The 10,814-nt window shown below is 33.7% G+C and overlaps 1 protein-coding gene across 1 annotated transcript in view; it reads left to right on the top strand.

The window, feature by feature from the left end:
* Positions 1-2,362: 2,362 nt before the first annotated feature.
* Positions 2,363-10,814, top strand: part of LOC107008987 — a 10,003-nt gene continuing 1,551 nt past the window's right edge. Inside the window, exons 1-6 of the mRNA XM_015208259.2 lie at positions 2,363-2,671; positions 2,842-3,566; positions 6,331-6,430; positions 6,577-6,633; positions 8,109-8,226; positions 8,805-8,884. Coding sequence (XP_015063745.1) covers positions 3,214-3,566; positions 6,331-6,430; positions 6,577-6,633; positions 8,109-8,226; positions 8,805-8,884 — 708 coding nt within the window. The 5' untranslated portion in view covers positions 2,363-2,671; positions 2,842-3,213. The remainder of the gene's footprint in view (positions 2,672-2,841; positions 3,567-6,330; positions 6,431-6,576; positions 6,634-8,108; positions 8,227-8,804; positions 8,885-10,814) is intronic.

The raw sequence follows: 10,814 nt of genomic DNA, 5'->3' as shown, positions 1-10,814 counted from the left end.
TTTATTAAATTTTTGGAAAATAATAATTTTAGAGTCGCCACTTAATTTTAGGAAAAATTAAAAAAACCATTTAAAAGGATAATTTTTAAATAAAACATTTTAAATAAACCAGAGTCGAGTAAGAGTTTAGACGGCAGACGAAAGTACTACGCACAGCGGAATCTAAGCAGGCAAAAAAACATTAATAGATTTTACAAAAAGACAGGTAGAGATGACTTTTCAACAACGCAAATGGTTGTTAGACATAAAATTGGGTTTGGGAATATAGGAAGAAACAGACTGAAATTGGTATTGAGAGGGAAGCCAAGAATGTGGTCAATTTGACTTAAGAAAATAACCACATGAATTGCAATTTCGATCAGATTGAGGTGATTGGTCGATTTCGGTCAAAATTAAAATAAGACGAATTAGTATCGATTGATTATTGAGATTCGTAATCATAACAAAATAAAATAATTAATTTAATTATAAACTAAATAATTTAAAGTATAAAGTATTATATAACTAAAGTAATTAACCAAATATCTAATTAAAACAAAAAATCTTTTTTTGAGATGATTTTCAAATATTCATAAACTATACTAATTATGTACAAAGTTATATGAAACATATATATTACTTAAAAATTATATATTAAAAATATATAAATATTAATTAAAAGTAATTTGAAAAAAAATATTTAGAATTTTATAAAACTAATTATTTCAAATTGTTTGGAGCTTAAGAAGTTCGATGATCAATATATATTATGGAGGAGCAAAATTGGTTGTCAACACTTGACAACAAAACTTACTTTAACACTTAAACTATACGGACGTTTAAATTAGCCCCTTAAAATCGGTGAAGTGGTTTATTTCAACCCTAATACTACAATACCAGTCTCACAGTGAGAAGTGTATTACACGCGCCATTTCATTGCCACGTCAACGTCACGTCATTGCCACATCATCGCCACATAGAAAATTATAAATTTTGAGTTTTTTTAATTCTTTTTTGTTTATTTTTATTTATACAACTTTAGAAAGGCAAAAATAAAAAAAAAAGTTCAGAATTAATCCAAGATTATAAAAAGAAAATCAAACTCTAACATATTCAAGACTAGAAAACATTCAATTAATAAAACACATTATCAAAATAAATAAATAATACAAATTAAATAACTAATTTGAGATGAAAAATTATAATTTTTTTAATTAAAAAAAGCTTCAAGTTCATCATAATCAACAAATCCTTCCATATGTAAGAGAAGCAACAACAAGTTGTTGGGTTTTTTCATTTTTTCTTATTCATAACATCTAAGAATAAGCAATAATAATTTGAAATGAAAAAATAGGTGGGGGTGTTCCGAAGAAGAAGAAGAAAGGGGTGAGGCAAATATGAGTGGCGGCCAGTGACGGACCCAGAATTTTTATAAAGTTGATTCAAGATATAAAAAATAAATAAATAAAAATGCAAAAAAATGAATTAAAAATAAAAAGGGCATACTAGGATTCAATCCTGAGTTGGTTGGGATAACTTGAACCCCCTCAACCATTAAGCTTTAAATTAGTGGGGTTTAAATTTTATATATATATATATATATATATATATGTAAAATTTTAAAAATTGATTAACTATACATGTATATACGATGTTATTTTTCAATGAAGTGGGTTCATATGAACCCACTTGCACCACTGTAGGTCCACCCCTAGTGGCGGTGGGATTCGAAATAGGAGAAAAGAAGGGTGGGTGGGGTTGTTGGTGGATAAAGGTGGTGGGGTGTGAGGAAGATAAAACATTATTGGTTGGAACGAAAAAAAGGGGCCTATTTATTTTATTTTATTTTTTTTTACGTTGTCACTTTTATTTTTTTATTTGCCACATCAATTTTTCGGGTGAATTTTAATTCACTTGAAATGAGATTAGGAGGGTAAAAAATTATTTTTAAAGTTAAAGTACTAAAATAAATTTAACAGACATATTTAGGAGAATTTTTAATGTATTTTTCGAAAAATAATACAAACATAACTATACGCACTATTTAACATTATTTTTATATGCCTTACGAAATACCCTCAAGAGATACATTTGAATCAAAAATACTAATAATGACATTTTCTGAATCAAACTATTAATGACAGAAATATTTTCCGACTTAATCATTGTTAGACCATATTATTTATCAATACTAACAAGGTGTTGCAAAACCAAATTAATGACAACATAAATATGTATAAATCATTTTTGTTCAGAATGTATTTAATCCTTGTCCATTATAATTTATAAATATAAAAACAGAAAAAAAAATTGGTCCATGTCACTCTATAATGTTAGGCCTTCCAACAACAAACAGAAAAACAAAAATAAAATTAGAAAGAGGAATTGGTAGAGTGAACTGTCACAATAATAATTGCATCAACTGCTTATTGGGATTCGCACTTTTGGTGATGTTAACATTTTCAAGATCTATTTATCTTTTGCACGTCCCTTCCTTAACCCCTTCTTCTTCTTCTTCCTTCTTCTCCATTGGAGGAGAGATAGACCTATAGATACACATATACATACACATACGAACAGTAGAACAGAGAAAATCCAATTTGAGCTTAGTATAGTTGACACCCCACCAACTATTTTTTTACTAATATTTATGGTTGAAAAAATAAAGATAAAAATTCTGCACTACGAAAAGGTATATTCTTGGTTTTTTTTTTTTTTACTTTTTGTCAATTCTATAATCTTTTCTCATTGTACATCCACTGAAATAATCACTGTTTTTCTTGATTCTGTTGTTAAGGTTAGTCTTTTTTTTTTTAATCAAGTTTTTCTGCAAATCAGTTCATGGGGGTGAATTATATGCAGGTTTTACAGGTGGGTTTTTAGTTTTGAGGAGTATTTTCAACTGGGTCGAAAGTTCATGGTGGAAATGATTTGTTTGTTTCGATTCAGTAAAGTTAACTTTTTTTTCAATGATTGATTGGTCTTCGTTCTATTGAGAAGTGAGATATTAAGAGAGTTTTATGAAGAATCACTTCTTGGGGACGGATTGATTGACCTTAAGGAGGCTTTTCCTTATTTGGATTACACTGTGGAATTTTATTGGAGAAGTGGTTGTAGCTTTGATGAATTAGGGTTCTGGAGCTATGATCGAATCGTTTGTTATGTTACCATGTTGTTGTATGTAACAGTAGATTTTGGGTGGATATAGGGAGTTAGGTAATAACAGGTATATGTATGGAAATGGCTGCAGAATCTAACACAGGATTTCATCATCAATCTTTATCGTTTCAATCGGGGGCAATAGGAAGCTCATCGTCCGAGATGATGTTGATGGGTAATTACTACAGTAGCCTCGGGGTGAATTTCAATGTAAATAATAATGGTGGAGGAAGAGGGATGTTGTATTCTGGGAATCCAAGTGTGATTACCAGTGGTGTACGGAGTAGCAGTAATCCAGGAATGAGCCAGTCTGGAAGTTGTTCGAGTTCTTTTCTTATTGATTCAGTCCCGGGGCTCAAGCATGACACTGGGCTGGCAGTAGAGTGGACGGTTGAGGAACAGTACAAACTGGACGAAGGACTTATCAAGTAGGTAGTTTCTTCCAGGTCTCTGCATATGTTCTTATGCTGAGACGTGTATATTTTTCTATCCATATTTGTTGAGTATCCACATTTTATTGCAAATATTTTTATCTTTATATATATTTGGTAATCCATCCGTTCCATTTTTGTTTAACACCATTAGTTTTTGATGTTAACACATTTTTAACTAGATTAAACCATCATCTCAAAAGCTGGACCCTTTTAAGTGTTAAAAATATCAACAAGGTCTTAAGTCAGTTAGTTAGTCTCCATCTGTTATTCCATTCTCTTGATGACATGCCATAAATATCTGCATCTTTTCTTTGCCATCTGTATCACAGTTCTATATAATTTTACTCCATATTCATTCTTTTTACGGGACTAAACTTGTAGTTCGTACATTATGTCTTACTTCCGCTTATTTTAAATAAATTATTTACTCTGTAATGACTTCCCCGGTGTTCTACTTTTTTTTTTGGATAAAGGTAACTTGTATTATGAACAAAAGAATACACAGGGAGTATTCTAATAATACTTACATCCAAAAGTTGAAGAAAGAAGCAGAACTCCACGTAAGTCGTAGATAATCTAAAATACTAGGAATATCCCCAACATCTTGAGTATATTCATGTTCACACCAAAAAAGGAAAAGAACCAGACAATTCAGCTTCAGATTCTGCATAGAGCAGCTCTTGTTTTTAAAACATCTCTGGTTCCTTTCCATCCATATCACAGCTCTTATTTTTAGGTTGACTTGCTCCTCAGTTTCTTCATCTGCTTCCTATTTCTCTAAGTTTTGGTAACAAGTTGTTCAAGTTATTGTTAAGAATTGAACCTTGGACCTAACTAAACTAAACACTAGTTAAGTGAAAAGTGAGGATTATCCCAGACCATATAAGATGGCAAACAACACCATCCCACACAAATGCTAGACCCTAACAGCCCTATATACACCCAGGAACAGACATCTGGAGCGTGGACAATATAAAATGGAGGCCAAACATTTGATGAACTTAAGAAATAAACCTTAAGTTTAGCTCAACCTAAAAGTTGATCATGAGGTGATGATTGCCCAAAACTGTACAAGGAGGCAAACAACTCCATCCTACACCAATGTGGGACTCATATAGTTGCCTCCTGAATTGCTAATTGCTTTCTTTGTTTCTCCTTTAGTTCTATTATATTTTTCATAAGTTTTTCCATTTCCTGATGGTGGTAACTTCTTATTCTACTCTCTTTTTGCTGCGAAAACTCTTTGCACTTTTTGATTTTAAGGAAATAGGAGAGCTTCGAGTGGTTAGAAAATGATTTTGGACATTTGAGGAATGACCTCTTATTCTTAGTTGTTGGTGCACCTGTGAAGTTCAGTATGGAAGAACTAGTGACATTTGTAAAGACCTATGTTATTGTGTAGTTTCTTACTTGAAGGTGTAGGAGAGTTTTCCCACATTAATAACTTTAGCATCCACGGGTATGGCCTAATGGTTAATGAAGTAGGTTGAGAACCATGTGATCTCGGGTTCAAATCTCAACAGAGGCGAATACAGGCCTCATGGAATTAGTTGAGGTGCACACAAGCTGATCTGGACAGTACAGTGATGAATATAAATAAAATTAAAATAAAGTTGTTTACCTTGTAAGAAAAATGCTTTTTTGCATCTCTTGAGTCCACCCCTTGGATTCTTATTATCAAGGTTTTAGTCCCTTAAATGCATCTAGATTGCTACTTTTCTTACTTGTCCTTTCCTTCCACCGTTCCACGGAATATTAACATCAACTTCTCAATTTGATGCTCCCTCCCTTGGTAGTTTGTCCGTGAATGCTATTTGGTTTGTGCATGTTAGTGTCTACCGCCATATTCTCTCAGTTGCTTGCAACCTGTCTCTTTCTTTACTCCTTCGCTTAACAATGTGTGACAAAAATGAGGTAGCTTTTCAAGTGTGCCAAGTCTGTACACTTGAATTTGAAGTTTTCCAGGTTTAACCATCCATACAACGAGAACACCAACGCCTCTACTTTCTTGCAAATGCCTCTATCCCGTTCTTCTTAATTGTCAAAAACAACTTTTTCATTTCCTCGTATATGAGCATCCCTTCTTTCACTTGTGTCTGAAACACCTCCTTATTTGAGCATTTCTTTCTTCTATCTGTCAAGTCCAATTTCTGTCAAAGCTATTGCATTTCTCTCTCTCATCTTCTATTGATCACTTTCCCTTGCATATACTATCTATACTCGGTATTGATGAGGGCCAAATGGAAATAGTTAAAATGTTATGAACCCAGCAAAGAGCAGCAATAGGTTCACTTTTTGTGAAAGAAGCAGAATCTGCTGTGTAGTTTGCGACTTGATTGTTAACTAATTGGAATTTCCCAATCAGTACAAAATTAGTTATTTCTTATCTGTGTTACATTTGATTTAATAAGGACTTGAGTAGATGTAAATTGATAAGATGGGCTGACAGGGAGTTTTTCACTGCTGATGTTTCTTCTGGGAAACGAAGTGTAAGTTTGATATACATTCAAACTAGGTTGATAAATAACTGAAAAAGAATTGTGAAAAATTATTAAGAAAGTGAATTTGAAAATGCGTTTTTCATGAGCCTGATACACCTTGCACTGTCCCTTGATGCATCATTTTGGTCAAGCTCATCAGAGGTTTTTATTGATCAAGACTTCCTTTGAATTAGAATTGTTTTGATCTGTGGTGCGGTTTCATTTCATCTTTTCACCTCTTGTGCACATGTATGACAGTCACACTGTTTTGATGATAGATTTGCCAATGAACCTAGTATAATGAAGTACATTAAGATTGCAGCCTCACTCCGCGACAAAACTGTACGTGATGTTGCATTAAGATGTAGGTGGATGACGGTGAGCTCCTGAACCTGTTTAGCAGTATCTTTTGTTATTTTTGTTGTTATTATTATCATTATTATTCATTTGTCCAAATATAGTTGGTTGATGGCTGATGCTTCCTGAAAAATAGTTGCTTATCTATTGAATGATTGTTTTGTCAGAGAAAGCGCAGGAAACAGGAAGACTATAATTTGGGAAAGAAAGTGAAAGACAGGAAGGTGTGCCATCTCTTTTGATCTTTTCTTCCTTTCCCTTCATTTTGTATGGTATTATGAAGTTACCTTTTAATTTGTTTGGTTAGTATTGAGAAGTTGACTTTGACTAGCTTTCTTAGGGCAGAAAGAAAACACTTCACTATTTAAAGTTAGTTACTTTTACTATTTAAAGTTAGTCACTTAGCCATTACATGATTCGTCGAATCTGGGATTGTTGTTTGGAGGGTTTGATAGTTCTTATTATGCTAGTTAGGGCTTGAGGTGTACTTAGTTCTTGGTCCTTGTCTAAGTAAAGCTGTTTATTCTTATTACTTTCTCTAGAGTTTTACACGACATGATTAATATTTGAAATCGAACTATCTGATTGTGTTAAACATTTGGTGTTTTTTGTTTTGAAATATGCAATTGTAGTGCTAGAAAATTTTGGAGTTATATAATCCTATCAATTTTTTTAATGGAGTTGATAATTCTTGCATGTTTAATCCGATGAACTTTGGTATTCCACCTTTGCAGTCACTTCTTGTACAAAAAGCCAAATTGACTTGAGATTCCAACATTTGACTTCTGGATGATCACAAGGATTCTCAGGGCCAAGTCTTTCCCTTTCTGCTTGTGGCCTTTCCAAAGCCTTGACCTTATAGCTGGATGTCTCATCTAATGTGAAAAAATTCCATGGATTTGATGTCTTGCTTAAATTGTTTATATATATGTTTTTCCCTGGAGTTACTTTATGTCTTGATCTAAAGTTTCATCAATCTAACTACCTGGTACTACAATCATGGTCTGTTATTAAGCTTTAAAACATCTCTTTCTCGATCGGTGTATGAATTTGTTAATAAGAGCGAGATGAGAACATGTGTATGCCTGAAAGCCAATGGCTTGTAATAAGACCTATTACATCACCTGCTGAATAGTCAAAGGAAAGCTCCTCCCTGTTAGTGTACACCTATAAATCAACTTTAGGAACATTAATAAATATGGAGAACTGCATATTTTGTGTTATACTATAATCATACAATTGTAACTTCATCAGAGAAACTCTTTTTTTCTCTTTTTGTATTTTTTCTTGTTTTTGGACAAAATTAATGAGATCAAGGTAACTTCTTTTTCTCTTGCCATTCTACTTGGGACTTCCAGAGTATAGTAAGGCTGGTGTTGGTTTTTGTCTGGGCAAGTATTCATTGGATGGATTTTTTCTTTTTCCTCCTCTTCAGTAAGGCATTACATTTTCTTTCTTATGAATAAGAGACCAATAGAATTGTTTTTCTTTAGCATGTGGAGCAGTCAGTTAGTTAGTTTTACATCCCCTACTGGTGAATTCTATACTTTATGCTTCAGTATGTATTGAAAACAGTTTTTTGGAGTCGTTTTGGAAGTTCTTGGCGTACTGTCCTTTCTAATTTTTCATGATACTTGTCACACATTACTTGCTCATGTATATTTGTATATTCAGCATTACAAAGTTCCTTTTTCTTCAGGAAAAATCAGCAGAAGTACCGGTGAAAGCTGGTTCATCCTCAGCTTTACCACTGAGCTTCATTCCGAATTCGCTTTCCTCAAAATATCGTGACCACGGTGATGTGACGCCTTCTGCAGGTTAGTGTCATCTGTTTAGCAGCAGGAATCTATGCCTTCTCCATTGTCTTTTGTCGGCATCACATTTCTAATAGGATACAGTTTGAAAAAACTATTTTCTATATATAGAGTAAATGGCGTTTTCTGATTTTTATGTGGGGCAAATGATTTCCATGCGTGATGACTCAATACTTTATGAATGGTATATTGTGTGAATAAAAAAGTACTATTCTTAAGTTATGGTTCTCATGGTACAGAAAATACCATTATATAGTGATAGTAACTTCATAATACACATCTAATTATTCACAATTTTGACAAGTGTTTTTAGAATCCAGTTATTATTTAGCTGCTTAAGCAAACCAACCATTATGAGCTCATTTGCTTGTACAAGACTCACTCTGCAGAGTAATGCTTTTGGGCATGTCAATGATGTTACTAAGTGTAGTGGTAAAATTTCTTGCCAAGATTGCTTTAGATATTTTCTTCTAGCCACTTTGTCGTTTCCCTTTGTTCTGTGTGATATTCTTCATCTTGTCCATTTCACTTTGTCAATTAGCTTCTATTCACGTATTTGACCTGCTTTGTGTTGCTTACAGCATTACTTGGAACAAGGCATCTACTGGAAGAAAACAATCAGGCTCTGAATCAAATTTCGGCAAATCTTTCAACAGTCAAGGTATTAATCTCAACGTTTTGTTGTGGGAGGAGTCTTCTGAGATAATTGGAAGGGAAAAGGAAAAATAATTCTGAATTGTTGGTGGAGGAATTTAGCTATTTCTACTTCGGAACAGTATACCAGGAGAAAATAGAAACATTTAGGGTTCCTTGCATCTGATAACAAGTATAAGATAATATTTTAATCCCCCTGCCTCTATTTATTTCTTATACAAGTCATGAGTCGGAACATCAATTACCACCACAAAAGCCACATTTAAGAGGTTTTTCAATAGTTTTGGAAAAGTTATGGCATTTAAACTTGTTTTCTTGTCGTCATTTTCTCAACAAAGTCTCAACTTTGGAAGTTTTTCTGAAGAAAGTAATTGTGAAAATGATTTTAGTCCATTTTTAGGGTTTTCACTGAAGCTGGTCACTCAGAAGTGGTAAAAATAGAAATTGGTGAAATCAACAGAGGTCCAAGTCTAGATTATATTTTATATAATCTTTGGTTTATGTTAGGACTAGAAGAAAATTTATAAATTTTGGATGTATTCAGCCCATGCTCACACAGCCTTAATAAAATAATGGTGTTATCCAGTCATGATAAGTTTGTTTGTTGCGCATACTGAGTTACAGTGCGTTATGGTTATGTGCATACACTTGTAATACTCACTGTCCTTTCCCCTTGTGTTTTTTCGATAAATTGGAAACACTTTTGCTTTTTTTCCTAACAAATTTACCACTAAGTAGATGTAAGGTATACCTTTGAGATTACCAGATTAGTGGCACAACCCTGTTATTTCATGGCTTCATGGTACGCCTGACATACCTGAGAATGCCATGAATCAGATCAGCCTTTTATATACTGGTTAGAAAAGAGGAAATCTGCAAAAGCTCCCCACCCCTCACTGCTTCCATAAATTCTATTCAAAGTTGAGCTCTTTAGACATAAATGGTTGAAGCAAATAAAGACTAACTGGGAGGGAAACTAGAACTTCGAACGGAGAATTTGGTGCGTGAATTTGAAGAGCTCTGGAAGGAGATGCACACAAGTTTCTTGTATAAAATGCTCCAAGTCGGTATGACTTGTGACTTGCAGATCTCAAGTCCCCGTTTAAGAACTCAGATAACGATTATTTCCGAGATACTCTAATGAAAAAATTGGTTTGCTCCCATAATTTGCAAGACTTTCGCTATTCCAAAGGAGACATAAGTTCTTCGAACGCCTCCTATATACATAGTCCACATGAGATATAAGAAAAACTCCTGTCTCTGTCTTCACAACTCCTCTCGCATGTAACCTCTTGGTTGTCTATGTAAACAAAAATGTCTGGAATGCATATAAGAGATGTAGGGGAGCCACCTACACATGCTTTTTGAGTCTACTCTGCAGTAATTAGTAATTCTGCACATTGTGCCTCAGATGTAAGAATTTAGTTATGTGCCCAGTGTCTTCCTAATGAAAGGATCATTGAGAAACGGATTCTGACATAAAACAGTTGGGAATTGCAAAACTAGCTAATTATAAAGAAAACAGAAATTGTGGGTTAATTCGTGCAGGCATCTTTCTTGTTCTTTTTTGGTCATTTGTCTACCAGCTTTGATAGCCTCTGAGTTCAGTTTAATTTTAAATACAGATCTTTGTTACTTTTACCTATGTAATTTGTGTGGGATAATACAATTAAGTAGTGATGCTCCTTCAATCTAGCTACCATCCAACCCCTTCTCCATTTTAATCTTTGTTTCTTATCTTTCCCATTTTAGTTCTTTCATCCATTACTTCTAACAGGTGAATCAAAAAGTCAAGATTAGCTTATTTCCCTCCTCCCGCCAACATTTCAGCCAATGGGAGGGTAAAAGGGAAGGAAAAATAACAGTGAAATATCAGAGCAATTTGTTTCTTTTCTTATTTCTGGTTGCAAGCTTGGTTTGGGGTGGGGGTGGGGGGG

This window comes from Solanum pennellii, chromosome 1 (assembly GCF_001406875.1).
Source record: "Solanum pennellii chromosome 1, SPENNV200".
NCBI classification, from domain to species: domain Eukaryota; kingdom Viridiplantae; phylum Streptophyta; class Magnoliopsida; order Solanales; family Solanaceae; genus Solanum; species Solanum pennellii.
This window is presented reverse-complemented; position numbering and strand designations above follow the sequence as displayed.